The sequence below is a fragment of the Caenorhabditis remanei genome, chromosome V (genome assembly GCF_010183535.1).
Source record: "Caenorhabditis remanei strain PX506 chromosome V, whole genome shotgun sequence".
Classification (NCBI taxonomy): Eukaryota; Metazoa; Nematoda; class Chromadorea; order Rhabditida; family Rhabditidae; genus Caenorhabditis; species Caenorhabditis remanei.
The window spans coordinates 6,266,961-6,285,078 of NC_071332.1; the positions used below are offsets into that span (position 1 = coordinate 6,266,961).

At 35.8% G+C, this 18,118-nt stretch overlaps 2 protein-coding genes across 2 annotated transcripts; both read left to right on the forward strand.

Moving 5' to 3' along the window:
- Window positions 1-6,564: 6,564 nt before the first annotated feature.
- GCK72_017684 (uncharacterized protein) lies at window positions 6,565-7,765 on the forward strand (the record flags this gene model as incomplete). The annotated part of the gene is made up of 3 exons (XM_053732201.1): window positions 6,565-6,866; window positions 6,949-7,527; window positions 7,576-7,765. The coding sequence occupies 3 exons, from the start codon at window positions 6,565-6,567 to the stop codon at window positions 7,763-7,765; spliced, it is 1,071 nt and encodes a 356-aa protein (XP_053581114.1).
- Window positions 7,766-10,882: 3,117 nt separating this feature from the next.
- GCK72_017685 (uncharacterized protein) lies at window positions 10,883-11,455 on the forward strand (the record flags this gene model as incomplete). The annotated part of the gene is made up of 2 exons (XM_003112408.2): window positions 10,883-10,987; window positions 11,045-11,455. The coding sequence occupies 2 exons, from the start codon at window positions 10,883-10,885 to the stop codon at window positions 11,453-11,455; spliced, it is 516 nt and encodes a 171-aa protein (XP_003112456.2).
- Between the last annotated feature and the right edge of the window lie 6,663 nt (window positions 11,456-18,118).

Genomic DNA, 18,118 nt, shown 5'->3' on the forward strand with positions numbered 1-18,118 from the left:
TCAACTATAACTCAATACTGATTCGTTCTTGTCAATAAAGATCACTGAAAACTCGGAGTACACGGGAAAAATTAAAACCCGCGGACTAGAATAGAATTCAGAGAACAAATTCGAAATAACCCATAGAACTGATAATCTTTTCGACACTGCCGAAGATCCGTGAGATGTTACAATTGGATGATAACAGGGAAGAGGAGTTGACTGAAAAAAGAAACAAGATTGAGTCAGAGAGACTTCTCCGGAAGCAGTCCGTCCCCACTTCTCATCTACATTCATTTTCATTTTCCATCTCCTCACGCTTTCATAATTTCAGTCCGTAATCTACGTGCATTCCACTGAAATTCTGAATCATTTTTTGCTGGAGTGGCTACAAGTGAATCAAATTATAGGTACTCCTAGACACACCAATTAGGAATAATAAGAGAGCGGGAATAGCACAGATCTCATGATTTTTCATGGAAAAAGGTTCTAGAAACTGAGAGTTCGAAAAACGAAAAATCACAAATTAGAAATCTAGTGGTCGAATACAGAGGGAGAAAAACACTACTCATTCAATTACTTCTAAAATACCACCTATATTTCTGATAACCTTATTTTCCCGAACATCAAGCACAAACAAAAATAATTCTGGGATTAGCATAGAAAACCAAAAAGTGACTTCTTCTTCGAAAATGACATAGATACATCCCCCTTAAAAACAGAGAAGGCATCTAATCCAGATGTAGTCGTGACGTAAAAACGAACACACGTGGAGAGCGTATACAATTCAAAAGGAATGAGATACGAAATGACAAAATGTATGAAGAATCCAGAATCTTCCAACTGGTTCCTGAGTTTAAAATGTATGCAAAGTTTCGTCAGCCACGTGGGTCGACAACATAAATCAGAACTCTTTTCGTTTGGATTATGCAAAAATAGTGTCGACAGCGTTTTTATTCGTTTCTGACCATCCGGAAATGAAGTTACTAGACGAAATTGTGGCAAGTGCGCTCTATTGGTGACAAGAATAGCTGAAATAGGTGAAAAGTCGTCAAAAGAGCGAGATTGAACGAATGGAATTTTTCACAATTGTTCCCCATTTTATTCTTATAAAAAGAAGCCTTGTTCCAACTTGTTCTCGTGAGAAAAGTGACTCAACCTTTTCTAACAATAATTATTACCAAATATGTATCAGTAATAATTATTACCAAATATGTATCAGTTAGTAATATTTTCTCACTACCAAAAATGCCAAATTTTTGTCTAGATGACACTTTTCCTAATAACACGCCTTTTCTGTTTCTGCGAATCAGATCTTTTGATTTTCTTCAATGTGTTTTGCCTCTTCTAATCTAGCTCACATCTTCTCCTTCTAGATCGACCGGAAATCTCACATATCATTTTAAGTCATTATAGCATTCAGTGCACTCCAGGTGCTTCTAGTTTATATTGAAACCCTTTTTTCTCTCTGGATGGGACCAAGGATCAATATATTGTTCAATTGCAGAAATGGTTCACTGTTTCCAGATTAGAGAAGCCAAATCTAATTTCGACCACTTTAGTCACACTAATCCCGATAAATTGGTGCAAGGACAGAGAGGCTATAATGGATTATTGAGCAGGAAAAATGAAACGAGAGGGAGGAATTTTTGGAGGAAAGGAGAGGGCGAGTGGATTTGGGGGACTATTTTCAAAAAATGGATGTAGGGGCTTTTTGAATATTGAAGGAAGAAATAATAAGACATTTATTTAAAAATCTCAAGTTCTTGACAACAGCATACAAACTCCAGATTTTATCAGCTTGGAGTGTGGATTCGGAATACAGAATTCAGAATCCTGAATCCTGTATTTTGATTGTGAATTGTCTGAAGCTGAAACTCAGAATATCCAAAAACCCTGAAACTAAAGTTCTGAACCCTGAATCTATCACTGTTATTTTCACTGTCTTAAAATAGATTTCTGACGTTTTTTAGTACTACAGCTAATAATAATAATTTACAAAACAAGTGACATCAATTGGAAAGATCAACAAAAACAGTTTGATCACTTTCCTTTTTTCAAAAAAGAGAAAATGATTCTGGAAGAACAGAAAAGAAGAAAAAAAAAGAAAGGAGATTACTTGTGAAATTCAATATTCCATTATTCGAATATATCCGTTCCAAACTACTACTATACGTATGCAAATATTAAATTAATGGGGGGACTGGAATGAAACAAAAAAGGAAGGTTTCAACTAGAAAGATAATCAATTTTTATTTGATAAAGACAGAGAGTTTCAAATAGATAAGAAAACGAAATTGTTGACTGTTTGACCTCCTTTCCGTTTTTTTTCTTCATGCTCATTGGTTTTGAAGAATGCAAATTTTTGAGGAGGTGGTTGTGGTGGCCTGTTTGGAAAATTCGGAAGAACTTTGCAGGAAAAAAAAGTCATGAAAAGAAGGAAAAAAAGAGAGATGAAGAAGGTTATGAAGCCGAAGAAGCTGGGTCATAAAGGGTAATGAGGCAAGAAAAAAGTATGGGCAGCTCCGAAATTTTTTCAGAATGAACAAAACTAAAATTTCAGTTTTTATATATTTCTATTCCAAACATCACCCTTTAGATAATCTCGAAATTGTTGGAAGTGAAAAATCAAACCATTACGAAAACGAGATTATGACTAAAATTTCCATTTTCTAAATCCCTAATCACGTTTCATTTTGAATAGATCACGGGATCTACGTAAAAAGTATCTAGACAAAAGAATGGCTTCAACTCGTGGAGGAAAACTTCAAATTCGAAATCTATTTCAGAGATTGAAATCAGAATCAAGTGATTGTTTGAACAGACGCCCCCCGCGAGTTTTTGTGTACAAAGAACAAGAGAGTTGGGGCGAGAAAAAGCAAAGAATAGTAAATGGACATTCTCTGAATGGGATAGAAATGAATGGTTTAGGGTCTAATTGATGACCACACGGAAGTGGGAAATTTTATTCTTCAAATTGGTATTCTTAGAATTTTTAAAAGAATGGAATGGGGGGATGTACAGTATAGAATGAGAGAACTTTACACTTGTGTCACCGAGTCAGAAATTGCTCCTTTGTTTTATGTTTTGGGAGTTTTCTAAAAAAAATACTGGATGTTCATTTTTGTAGTTTTGATAGCTTTTTCAGATTTTGAGGGGGGCGGTTTGAAAGATATGAAGGTTACAACTTGGGAGAAAGTGAGAGAGCGTACAGAGAAGCAAGAGTGTCTGGCTTCTCTGCATCTTTCTCCTTCTTCATTTTCTTGGAAGTTCTGAAAATGCAGAGATCCGTTGTATTTCAAAAATGCAAAGATATAAAATTTATCGACTACAAACAGAAAGAAAGCAACAAAAAAGGTTTCAGAAAACGTTAAGTTTTATGGAAAGATATACTAGAAAATAGAGAACATCTTCTGAAATTTTCCGAAAAAGACACTCGTAAACTTTATCTTGACCACCTTCTTCTACAAAGTATAAACTAAAATAATGAATAAAATAAAACGAAACAATGAAAAACATGCACCATCTGACTTTTCTTCTTCAAAAAATTTCGAAACAATGTCTCTGCGAGAACGGATGTCCGAAAATGACGCAAACCCAATCCGTCATCGTCTTTGTGACTTTTCATTCGGTACTTCAAAAGGTCGGGAATTGGGCTTGCACACCGTGTTTACACCCGAAAGTGAGTGCTTCTTTTTCAAAAATCTTCTTGCAAACTGTTCTCTCACATGGAAACAAAACTGTCTGCGGGGGCGCCGTGTGTGGGAACCTCCCGGGGGATTATGGGTGAGGGTGAGAAGTTTGGAAAAGAAAAAAGAAGAATACAGGTATTTAAAAAGAGTTTTTGACGAATGAGATTCCAGAAAAAGTGCCACGAGGTTGGGTAAACAAGTACTAAAATTGAATCAACTCAGATGTTGGACCACGGAAAAAATGGAAAAGGAAGGAGAAAAAAGAAGAAAAAGGAAAAAAGAGAACAACTGAGACCATAGTTGTAAAATTGAGAAGATGATTACTGGAAATTTTGAAAAATAGAAGTTTATTGGTATCGTAAAATGCGATAATCTTTTGACTATCAAGTCCAAAATTCAGAAGATTTTCAGAGAAAATTGTTTTTTTGTTTTGAATTTTCTGTAGGTGTATTCTACAAATTTTCAGTTTTTTTGTAGTTTGTCAAGCTGTTGTAGAATCCGTTTCTAAAGAGTTATTGATGATGGAAGCTAAGCAATTTCAATGTGCAGAGAGAGAGAGAGAGAGTGCGTAGAGAAGTCAGACGATCTAACTTCTCTGCACTCTCTCACTTTCCATTCTCTGTAGGATGTACTTGAAGCGGGATATCTCAAGAGCTGACAGAGCTATCAAGAATTGGTGAATACAAAAAATGAGTTCTAGACTTGTAGAACAAGATAACATTGAATTTCTGATATTGGAGCAACTTGAGATTTTGTGAGGCCAAGTCAAAGTTACTTTATGTGAAAACTGAAATCTAAAAAAACTAGATTCCAGCAAGTTCGGAAACAATATATTTTAGATGAAGCATGTTTCTAGATTCAAAATAACATAAATGTTTAGAAAATAGTTCTCTAGGCTCAATGTTTGACAAAATAAAAACAAACAGAACATTGGAAAAAGAAACAGTAATCTTGGGATTTCCATCCGATACTTTTTGGTTTATAAACTGTAATTGCTATGATATCATTCTATTGTCCGTCACAAATAGTACCTGAAACTCCTAGAACTAAACTCTCACAAAACTAACGAATCCTTCTAGATCAATCACTCCTACCACAAGTACCGTAAAGAATAAAGAATAAATAGAAGATATAAATCCCAACTGTTCCTTAGCTGCTAATCTCCTGATGCTTTGATTTCAATGATCATCTTTTAATGGCCACAAATTTTGTCACCGGATATTCAATTACTAATCTTACTCTGCTGCTTTTTCTGCAAGAAATCAAAACTAAAGAATTCAAAGAAAATGAAACATTGTCTTCAGTTCTCTTTCCTGCAAAACTGAACTCAAAACTCAAAAGTTATTTTGGAGAAAAGGTAGAGCACAAAACGAAGTGAGAAATGACCCAACTCAAAACGTTTTCTCGAAATCGTCTCAAGTTTCAAGTATCGTTTTCACTAAAAAGACAAATGAATAATTGAAGACTGAAACTTGAAAAATGGTGGGAATTTTGAGAAAGAATTTTCGGCAGTTTTCAAGAACTGAAAATGAGTCAGAAGACGGAAAAAAGATACCGCTTGCCGAAATAATAATTCTGGAGAAGGATTAGGGAAAGTGGAAAGAAAAAGTAAGAAGAATCTAGGTAGAAAGTCGAAAAGAGCACAAAAGAGATGACTTATTAGCTGAAAAATCTCTGAAGAGGTATCGCAATGATCATAATCTTCACTAGCTCTGAAATATAATGTGACATATTTGTATTAATAATGTTGTTTTTATATTCAGTTACATAACACGAACACCTACATCCCACCTGTCTAGTCGCGGAGAACAGATAATATGCATTCTGAAAATTAGACTCTTGATAATATATCATCGTGTTCTGAAAATTCGAGGCTGTATCTTTACGATTGGACGATTTCTCGCATTTGAGGGATCCAGAGAATGGCTTGATATGAATATGTGGTAGTTATTAGAATTGTGGTAGTTATTAAAATACGGGAATATTAATTCCATAGAAGAATTACGGAAAGTAGAAAGAAAAAAGTGAGGAGAATGTAGGTAGAAAATCGAAAAGAGCACACAAAGAAATTACTTATTAGCAGAAAAATCTTAGAATATCGCATTGATGATTATCTTTCTCTATGATAGTTTAGTTTATTTTTTGAGAGATTGCCTGATTTTTTCATAGAGACGCCTCGATAATAAACTTAATCAAATTTTTAAAAATTTGAGAAAAAAAACCTCCAAAAGACGGGCAGAAACGGGCCGGCCCTTGACAATTATGTCTATTTTTTTTTGAACTTACCTCATTTGCCACGTATGATAAAGCATATGTATCTCCCCAAACGATTTTTTTGTTTTTCTTCAGTCTGCAGACGTCTGTGCAGGATCGAAACATGTTTTCTTTTCCATTCTTTTTGATATCGTTTTTTTCCCATAATTGAAAGAACACCTAAAGTATTATCTAATGCACACTTGTGGGTGCTAATTATAGTAAGCAAATAGGGGGACGACCATATAAAGACCTCTAAATGTTCGACGGTACTCTTCTTACTGATTCTTATGGGTTGCCACTTCATCTAGAGACAGGATAGAAACTGGCCTGTGAGACCATCTACCTAGTACAGAAAGCAAACACGTTACATCTAAATATTGGCTGGTCTCTGAGTGTGTGTTTCGACGGTGTGGCATTCTATGAGAATCAAGACAATCGTAAGACCCCCAGAGGCCCCACAAATAGGTTGAGACCACAGTTGACCTAAGTCTCTATTATTGATTCTTGTTGAATGCCACGTCGTCTACACACACTCAGGACCTGCCAACCTATAGAACACCCCGTATTCTTTCTCGTCTTGCCTTCTTCAAACCACTTTCAATAATCATACATATCCTTTTAATTTTGAGAATTAACCATGAAACTCTTGACGCTTCCATCTGTTGTCCAGAGAAATGTTTTTGAACTTTTGGGATTTAAACAACTTTTAATTATATCATTCTGCTCCAAACGAACAAGATATTTGATCCAGTCGCTTCAAAAATATCGATGGAAAGATATCAAATTTGTGAAATATTCTTTCGAGGAAGAAGACAACATCTATGTTAATGTGAGATCAGAAAATATTAACGAGGGCTTCATTTTATCACCAAATACACTGGAACAGTTGGTTATTACTCCGATGGATGTGTTTGGAATGGGATCAGAGATTCCTATCTGGTGAGTATTTGCTAGTTTAGGCAAAGTTTGGATTGAACTCTGTCTTTCATTATTTTTGTATTCGATTTAATAATATTTCCAGTTTGCATCCAATATATTACGGAGGAAGATATATTTACGACAAAGAGCAGACGCAAATTGTAGTCCAAGGAATTCATGATTATCTGTATCAATTTTTCGGATCGTCGATTGATTATGAGGTTGAATCAATTGAAGATCAACTACCGCCAATTCTAAAAAACATCAATAGAACTTGCATCAAAGTACCTGAAAACATGACTGCCGAGGAGTTGGAAGCGTATTTCACTGCTTCTCCGAATCAAAAATACATTCAACTTGAGGGTGATTTTAATGGAAATTTATGTCCAAACTCCGCAATTCTTGGAGCTGAACACTTGAAAGTCAATTGTGACGGTTATGGAGATCAGCTTCTTCTTGGTTTTAGAGGAAAACGGCTTGCATGTACCGGCTCTTTCCGTGATAGCACTATTTTTCAATTCCTAAACGCATGGAGATTAAACCGAGGATTCCATAACCTAGAGTCTGTTGAAATAAACTCTTCCGAGTGTAACAACTACGGCGCTGCAGATCCTCTAAAAGATATGGACGTCAAACAGTTGGATCGACCAGAAGATATTCTTCATATCACTTGGCAAGTGCGGTACGTCCAAGAAGGTTTTTTCCAGATGAACAAATCATTATATTTCAGCCGTTTGTACTCCTCTCGTAATGTTATCTCAATGTTTCCTGCAAAGACGTGGAAGTTAGGATTTTCGTCTCGTGATTACTTGATAAGAGACGGTGATGGAGAAAAAGCTTCTGTATCAATAAAAAATCATGATGTTTATTTCGCTCTCTGGAAAGGAAACTCGTGTGAAATAGAAAATATAAATGATTGAAATAACTCGATTGTTTATGATTGTTTCTTGTATTTTTTTAAAATTTATTGCTTGTCCATCCTAATAACTCAATTATATGTAATTCTTCGCTCCTTGATTTTCCATCAATCGCTTTTCAGATAAACGTTTAATGAATAAATCAATCACTTATTCAAAGAAAGGTTTGTCTAGTGTTCTATTGATCTTTTAAAATTGAAGTGATCGATAATTTTGTACAACATTTAAAGTTTTTTATGTTTCCAATAAAGGTTATGAAACTCAAGATTAATAGTCGGAAGCGATTTTCCTTATCCGGAACACAGAAGGTGGATGTCGGAAGTCTTTTTTGCAAATATTCAAAAACTCCAAGAAAGAAAGATCATGAAATTTGCGAAAATTAGTTTTGGCTGAAGAAAAGCCTACCGTAACACCTGCAATAAAGGCTCACCCCCTAACAAGAGTTTGAAGCTTCCTATGTCGGCTGTTTTTAGAGATATAAAAATGTTTTCAACTGAAGAAATATTCTAGGGCTGGCCCTCGACAAATCTGCCTATTTATGACCGCTCTGTACGTAAAACTGGTGACTCTGATAATGAAACTCCTAGAATACTTCGATTGGCACAGATTGGTGGCTAGTGAAACAAATTTCAATGAAATTCAATAGTTTGGAAAAAAAGAAAAAAGTGTGAAACAATCTATGATACTGATGGTTCAGCAGGTTTCTCTACTTCTATTCCTAAATTACACCTTGTCTTACAATTCCGACTCGTTTACCACTCGACGAGTAGGGGAACATTCGTTCGGCGCTTTATCTAGTAGAAGACTAAGTAATATATTTAAAAAAAAAAGACTTTTTAAAATAAAATCCTTTTTTGAGCTTTTAGAAAAATATAGGAGATATAGTCATCCTGATACATGTCTTCTCATGAATTACGTGTCTTTGATAATGAATCTTCTGGAAGTTTCGCAAGTATTTCGTTTCACACCATTCAGTAGAAAACGTTTTGCCAATTATTTTTTGAAAAGTACCGTGCCAAAAGTACCGTGTAACAAGGGCTGAGTTATTACTCTTCCCTTGTTATTAAAGACAACTCCAATTACTCTCCAAACTGCGAACTGACCAGCCCCGCCCGGATGGGTATTGACTACAGAAACTTTATTATTAGAATGAGATCGAGTCTTGTGAAAGGCCAAATGTCATCCGAATAGCTTTTCCAATATCCGAAGATATGTAATCAGCTAAGTTTGAAAATTTGGTACTGAGAGTCTAATGAAAGACTGAATGGCATCTGATAAGCTTTGCAACGTCCGGAGACATCAGAGGCACAAAGTGACCCAAACGGAGGAGAATATTAGGCAAAACGTTTTATACTGAAATGGTGATGGTGAAACTAAATTTTTTATTCCGTCAGTTTTCTCATGAAGTAGCCAACTTTGAGTGGGTCCCACAAAGTCCCAAGTTTTTCCAATATAAGAAATTCAATGTTATCTTGTTCTACAAGTCCAGAACTCCACTTTTGTATTGTCCAATTATTGATAGCTTCGTCAGCTCTCGAGATATGCGGCTTCAAGTACAAGTTACTGAGAAGCTACAGAGAGAGAGTGAGAGAGTGCAGAGAAGTTAGAGCGTCTGACTTCTCTACGTAAAGCTGAATATTTTTAGAATATACCTACAGAAAATTCAAAACAAAATGACAATTTTCCCTGAAAGTCTCCTGAATTTTGACTCGATCGTCAAACGATTATCGCATTTCACGATACCAATAAACTTATATAGTTTTATATTTCCAGTAATCATCTTCTCAATTTTATAACTGTGGTCTCAGTTGTTCTCTTTTTTCTTTTTTCATCTTTTTTTTTTCTTCTTTTTTCTTCTTTTTTCTTCTTCCTTTTCCATTTTTTCCGTGGTCCAACTTCTGAGTTGATTCAATTTTAGTACTTGTTTACCCCAGACTTGTCAAAAATCGGGCCGGGCCGGGCCGAAATTTCTCTTGGGCCGGCCCGGCCCGGTCGGCCCGGATTCAAAAGTGGGTACCCATTTTTACCAGTTTTTTTTTTGAAATTTTTCGAAAAAAAGAGTAAAAATGCTTAAATTATCATACATATTCACATTTTGATTCAATTTTAAATGTTTATTCGAAAACTATACTTTTTCAAAAAAGTTCAAAAAAATTCCAAAAATTTCCAAAAAAAAACTTCAAAACACAAAATGTTTTGAAAAAATGTTTCAAAACGGGCCGAGCGGGCCGAGCCGGGCCGAGATTTTTCTTGGTTTTGGCCCGGCCCGGCCCGTGATAAGTCTGGTTTACCGAACTTCGTGGCACTTTTTCTGGAATCTCATTCGTCAAAAAAACTCGTTTTTTAATTCCTGTATTCTTCACGGTGTGCAAGCCCAATACTCCACCTTTTGAAGTACAATGGAGAGAGAGAGAGAGAGAGAGAGAGAGAGAGAGAGAGAGAGAGAGAGAGAGAGAGAGAGAGAGAGAGAGAGAGAGTTGGAGAAAGGAAACCCGACAGACAAACAAAGATTCCTCTTGCCAGCCACACCGACTACTCTTGTGCCGTTATTCGTAGTTTCCTTCGACACACCTCTTCTCGCTCGTTTTATAAAAACAAAATTAATAAATTTACGCCTCAAAGTTGATTCGTAGATTTGCAGCTTTTGCAGGTAAACTGCGAATCGTAAATTTAATATTGGTTATCTTCATTTTTCTCATCCAAAGAGTTTTATTCTGTTATTAATTTTGGAAGGCTTTGATCAAAAACTTTTAAAAGTTATCAAGAGTGCATTCTTCAATGACCTTGTCTGTTATCACTTTGGATCGTTAAGAAGACATTCTTACTACATTATACCTATCTTGCCTAATACAACTACACCTGGTGCTGAACACTTACCTAATGTGTTATTAAACTGCTGGAATTCATTGGCTGCCGCCACTTTTAATGTCAAAATCTCCTCAATAGCGTTTAAGTCAAACTTACTTCTAACTAACCTTGAGAAATATCTCGTCCTACACCCTCATAATTACTAAATCTCTTTTTATTCACCTGTTTATGTGTCAGTGATAATCTGTCCTTCAATAAATAAATAACTTGAATTACTGTTTCAGAAATACCTAAGCTTACTGAATCCTCTCAATGGATAGTTACAACACAGCTGAACACGACAACATAGATTTTGAAATATCACTATACTTCTACAGGGAAAAATTGTGCAAAGTAGAAAAATACATCGAAGTCGCGGTGAGTGAAAATTAGAATTTGTTTAATTTTATTCGCACAACCTTTACATATTTTAAGAAAATCCATCAAAAAGAACGTCTGATGATAACAACATATTATATTCTGGCCGTTGGGGTTACCTGGATACTAACCTTGTTTGTACCTTCCAATACAACATCAATTGCTGCGTTTGCTGAATCTTCTACAATAGTTTCTTTGTTTTTTATTGGGAGTCTCATCACTTGGAAATACTCAACCGAAGGACGACAAGATACAACATACAAGAAGAAATATATCTGTGTTGCACTTTGTTATATCACCGCGATAGGGGTTTGCGGGTATTTGGCAGTCAAGTTACCTCCTGACACAGCAGTAATGATGGCATTCACGGCACCGTCGATATTGGTTTTTCTATGTTCCCTTCCAAAACTCGTTGATTGGGTTGCTGAAATTGTGATAATCAATATGTCATATGATCTACTTCCGTGAGTTATTGAGCGAAGAAATTTTTATCGTTCGGCTATTTGTGCTGTGGTAACGCAGGACTAATGGACCTACCCACGAAGAAAACTTGAACCATTTAATGCAATTTAATTTTATTCACGAATGCAATTTAATGAATTTTTTGCATTTTTGTGCCATAAAAATGGATTATTTAGCGTTCGTGAATAGGCAAGTTTCTCCGTCGGTAGGTCCATAAAGCTGCAGTGTTGCATAAAATAAGGATAGTGTTAAATCAGTGCTGAGTTTGTGCCATCTCTCCAAACTTTAGATTACTGTCGCTACAGTGCCCATTTAAGGGTATTGAAAAACAGGAGAAAGTATCTAAAACTACTAAGATATTCAGATTCAAGTGTTTATGTTCAAAACTCTGTAACTACCGTAATCCTACGGTAATCGGCAAATTTTTGGGTATCATTTTTTTTTTTTGGCTGAGGATTAATCAAGGCTACTAATGAATGGTTTTTTTCCAGTTTACGAAGACACGTAACCGTATTTCAAGCATCATAGCATTTTGTAGCCCCAACAGCGATAACTTAGATGAATATAAGAACAACTATTTTGAGCTATCCCCCATGTTTAAGTTAAATGGAGTTAATATTTTGTTCTGCCGAAGGATATATTGTTGGTCCACAAAACAACTACAATTTCAGGGAAGCTACATCAATAGAATTCACGAATAAGGACCAAATAGAGAGAGAAACGTTGCACGAACATATTCTTGAACTATCAAATAAAGGAATTGTAAGTTACTCAAGAAAACCAGAAAGTTCTAACCTTTTAGGAGTTGAACCTCCTTAATAAGGTACTAAGGAGTTTTTACATGGGAAGTACCCGAAGTGAAACGCGGTTATCATATTTTGATTGGAGATAAGTCTAATCCCGACAAGAACGAAATCAATATCTTTAGCTGGTTCTTTTGAGAACCCAATGAATGGCAGGCAAAATTCTTTTTTTTTCAAGTTTTTCTAGTTGAACCAATTCGAGATAAATCGATCAATTCAAGAGCTATCTCTCCAAACTGAAATGTAATCGCAATATATAGACGAAGGTTATAGAAAAGTTATTGCCTCATGAAGTTGGACTTAAAAATGGGAATTTTTTTCAGAATCCCATCCAGCATGCATTGTGTATTCTATCCTTCATAGCAATTCGTCTAACGTTGCCGTTTGTACAGAATTTACGAAGCAGTAATAACATAGATGATATTACTGTTCTAGATCTCACCTTTTATAAAGTTATCTCAATTGTTTATGTCTTGGTTTTTCTTCTCATTACTATAAGTGTTCTCCAAACTAGATCAATTGTTGCAAGTAAAAGAACTGTTTCCTAATAAATGAAATTATAATTCTGATTGAAAAAATTGTGGCAAGAGAATCGAATGAGCCTGCCCATTTATTTTCTACGGGTTCATGTTTCCTTCTTCAAAATGTTTTTTCATTACTTTCGAATTGTTTTCTTAGGAGAGTCTGGTGCAGTCTGGCTTACTATTAGGTTTGTTGTTGATTGTTTTTGTTTCGTTGGTTTGATGGGTTGAGCTTCATGGGTTGGTTTTTTGTCTTCAGAATCTGGAAAAAATGGAGATAACTTTTATTGAAAAAACATCCTAAATGGGATACGAACTCCAGACTATTCGCGCATGGGTGCAAAACCAGCAACGACTGCGCCACACGGTCGAAAATGTACTCGAGGACGCTCTGAAACTGTTATGATTTTGGGAAAATAATTATTGGCTGAATCAGCTGAAAATCATACTTTTCCGAAAATCGGTTTTTCTATATCAAAAAGGTCAATTACTGACCAAAATTTACGTTTTCTGGCTCATAAGATAAATAATTTAATTTTCCACAATTCTGCTTTCATCCAATGCGACGTCTAAAAACCTCAAAATACTAAAAACCTGAAAAAATACTTTCATGTAAAATTCAAGACATACTTGTTACTGTTTTATAATAAAAAAACAAGGAAAAATAGGGTAAACGTTGGAAACCAATGTTTTTTGAGTTTAAAAAAATTTACAACAACGTTTTTCTCAAAATCATGATTTTTAATTGTAATTCAGAAAAACAATGACCCACTCGTCTTAAAATGGAGAATATATAAATTTTGAAAAAGCTAACAAAATATCAATTTTGAAAAAGCTAACAGATCCCTCTCTTTCTGGTTTCAAACTTGAACTTTATCTAATTTCCTCTTCACTGCCTCGTCTTCAAACCAACCTTGATAGCTTACGAATTAATTCCCCTTTTCTGTATTTTGTACCATGCTGCAAAAAAGGTTTCAAAATCATTCAACGTCCCCATCCATCATTATTCTCTTTTTCTTCTCTTTATCTATTTAGAACAGTCTCTATTCTTTTTCTTCGTCACTCTCGTCAGTGTTCTTCGTTTTAAAAGATCACTTCGAAACCTGCTTTCCCCCCAATGAAGGTCATTCCTTCCACGTGGCACTTCTCTCTCCCTTTTTCTAATTCCGTTATCACATTCTTTCACAAACACAATCGTTCTTTAGAGTATCAAACGAATCGCAGTTAAACAGGTCGTTTTAACAATCATTCAAAGATGAAACAGTCAATGAGAGGGGGTTTCTCTGAAAAAAGAAGAGAGAGAGGCATCAATCTTCTGCAGGAAATGATGATGATGCGGATGGTTCAAAGTGTGAATCAAAACCCGCGGAGAGATTTGAATCATTGTGAATTCCCATTCCGTCATCAATTAGCGAAAAGAAGACAGATAAATAATAGTGACGATGGTTTCAAAGGGCATTTCGGTATCTGATGAAAATATTTACAGAAAAAGAAAAAAGAAAAGAAGATTGATGATAATTATAAGATGTCTAGTTTCACATCAGAGATCACACACTTCTAAACTACACAAAACTAGAAATTTTATGATGTGTAGAAGTGGGGGATCTGGATGGGTTCCGATGTGATGGATTGTTTCATTGGTTCCATTTTATTAGATTGCATTTTCCGTATTTAGTTGAGAGCGTTGTGATATCTAGTTTTTGAGATATGAAACTCGGAAAATGAAATTTTTAGTTTTCTCTCATCATAACGTTCTTCGAGTAAGAACCTCTTTTATCTTGAACAGTTGTAAAAGTGTTTTAGCCACTGAAATTTAGATCTAGGTTTGTAACTTTGGGCATTTCATTCTCAGATAATGAAATTTTTGATGAACTCTGTCTTTGGGATTGCGGATTTCAGATGTCGTGTTTCATGCCGATTGTTATTACTTGAAGATCCTAAAAATGTTGAAATTCAAATCCGAAATAATATGACTATATTCCTTTATTTCAATTCTCAGTTTTCAGAACATCCAAATATTTCATTAGACCGTATACCACTGTTACAGTTCATTCCATTCACAGCCGTCTTTCTCCTTCACAGAATAACACAATAACCAATCTGACCTGAAGATTTGTACGTCATGAAAGCTCAATTTTGTTGAGAAACCACACGAATCTAAACAGGTGTATCCTTCTGGTTTTCCAGTTTGTTTTCCAAAAAGTCAGATCTATTTGGAGTACTGTAGCTACTGACTTGTTAAAAAAAACCAGTCCAGATGAGATCTAGAAAGGAGTGAGATTCGTTCGGAGCTTAACAAGAAACCCACAGAAAACCCTCTGGAACCGGGTTTTCACTTATTAAACGTGTCTTTCCACGTCTCTCCGACACTTCAACATGTCCTGCATGTTTACAACACAATTAGTCTGATTGAGACTATAAGCAACTCAAATTACCAAAGAACGATTCTTATTTGTCTTTCTAACTTTCAAAAACAGCCAGACTCCGCCCCCGATTCTATTTCAGATTCCAACTGATAAGGACATTTCTCCCTGTCTCCCTTGGATAGAGAGACCTCCCCGCGCACTTTATCTCTGAAGGATGCCTACGTGCAAACAGAGACAAACCGATTCAATGTTCTCTCTTCATTTCTTTTTTCTTTTTTTCTTCTTCTGCTCTTTCGTTGTGACGTCATCCGGGGCTCGAATTTCCCTTCCCTTCAAAAACTATTTGTGAGAGCAGGAGAGAGAGAGAGAAAAGTAGAAGATGGAGGAGTAGGATGGGATTCAAAAGTGTGTGTGTGTGTGGAGCGGCAATCAGTCTGCGACTCCGTGGAGCCAGCACTGCCTATTCAATTTCTTAACTCAAAGCCACTGATAGTTTCGTGTTTGTGTTTCCGAAAGGATGGGGCGGAGGAGGCCGAGAGGAGAGCATGGTTTCAAATTTTCCTTCACCCCGCTCCTGCGCCCCGCGAGAAGAACTTTTGTTTCTGTGCGTAATAACTAACGATGGCGTAAACGCAAGGCTGTCGCACGGCCGGCCGCGGCCGGCCGCGGATTAACCAAATGGGCTGAATTTTTGTATATCGACTAATCTTTTGGTCCTCTACAAGGCCGCCTGAAGAAGCGAAAAGTTTCCATGGCTGGGAACTGAGATATAGAATCGGCCCACGGCCTTTTTGACAGCCTTGCGTAAACGAAAAGCAAAGAGCGTTCAAGAACAAAAAGGGGGCGGAGCTAATTCTGCAGAAAACACATACAGAAAATGAAAGTGATAGTGTGGCCACGAGGGGAAGGCCAAATTGACAGGTTTGCCATGTGGATGATCTGTGTGAACGTTGATTGGGAGAATGTTTACAGGTAGGTTTATAGTGTTTAGTTTGACTTCTTTAGCGTGTGGTCTAAATGGTCCTAGTATCTCGGTGTCCTAAGGTTTAGGTGGAAAGATTGGAGAGTCTAGGTTCTAGATCTCTGATTTCTCGATTACCAGGATCCAGGTACAGAAACTCAGAAATGTATTCGAAATCAGAATACTAGCTGAATTTATGTATTTGGACTATTTTTTGAAAATGGATATAGCGACTTTTTGAATATTGAAGAAGAAAAATAGGAAATTTATTCTAAAATCTCAGATTCTTGACAACATCATACAAACTTAGGACTCCAGATTTTATCAGCTTGGAGTGTGGATACGGAATACAGAGTTCAGAATCCTGAAGCCTGTATTTTGATTGTGAAGTGTCTGAAGCTGAAACTCAGCATATCCAACTTAAAATTCAAAAACCCTGAAACTGGAGTTCTGAATCTTGAATCTATCACTATTATTTTCACTATCTTAAAATAGATTTCTGACGTTTTTTAGTACTACAGCTAATAATAATAAGTTACAAAACAAGTGACATCAATTGGAAAGATCAACAAAAACAGTTTGATCACTTTCCTTTTTTCAAAAAAGAGAAAATGATTCTGGAAGAACAGAAAAGAAGAAAAAAAAAAGAAAGGAGATTACTTGTGAAATTCAATATTCCATTATTCGAATATATCCGTTCCAAACTACTACTATACGTATGCAAATATAAAATTAATGGAGGGACTGGAATGAAAAAAAAGAAGGTTTCAACTAGAAAGATAATCAATTTTTATTTGATAAAGACAGAGAGTTTCAAATAGATAAGAAAAACGAAATTGTTGACTGTTTGACCTCCTTTCCGTTTTTTTTCTTCATGCTCATTGGTTTTGAAGAATGCAAATTTTTGAGGAGGTGGTTGTGGTGGCCTATTTGGAAAATTCGGAAGAACTTTGCAGGAAAAAAAAGTCATGAAAAGAAGGAAAAAAAAGAGAGATGAAGAAGGTTATGAAGCCGAAGAAGCTGGGTCATAAAGGGTAATGAGGCAAGAAAAAAGTATGGGTAGCACCGAAAATTTTCAGAATGAACAAAACTAAAATTTCAGTTTTTATATATTTCTATTTCAAACATCACCCTTTAGATAATCTCGAAATTGTTGGAAGTGGAAAATCAAACCATTACGAAAACGAGATTATGACTAAAATTTCCATTTTCTAAATCCCTAATCACGTTTCATTTTGAATAGATCACGGGATCTCCGTAAAAAGTATCTAGACAAAAGAATGGCTTCAACTCGTGAAGGAAAACTTCAAATTCGAAATCTATTTCAGAGATTGAAATCAGAATCAAGTGATTGTTTGAACAGACGCCCCCCGCTAGTTTTTGTGTACAAAGAACAAGAGAGTTAGGGCGAGAAAAAGCAAAGAATAGTAAATGGACATTCTCTGAATGGGACAGAAATGAATGGTTTAGGGTCTAATTGATGACCACACGGAAGTGGGAAATTTGATTCTTCAAATTGGTATTCTTAGAATTTTTAGAAGAATGGAATGAGGGAATTGACAGTATAGAATGAAAGAACTTTACACTTGTGTCACGGAGTCAGAAATTGTTCAATTGTTTTATGTTTTGGGAGGAGGGGGGGGGGGGGCGGTTTGAAAGATATGAAGGTTACAACTAGGGAGAAAGTGAGAGATTGTACAGAGAAGCAAGAGTGGGGTACATTCTATTATAGACCCCCGTAAGATTAGGTTATACACCCCCCTGGGTAAACGTTGGAATACACCCCCACAATGCGTGATTTAGTCATTTGGATGGGGGTGTTTATTGGAATGTTGGGACTATATTATGAACATTCTATTATAGACCCCCACACATTACAATATAACCCCCAAATTTGAATAAGATGTGGGGGTATATATTGTAATGTGAGCATCATTTTGATATAGGCCCCCCAATGACTGAGTATCATTGTTGGCAGTCAAATTGAATATTGATTACACTCAAAAAATTATTATTTT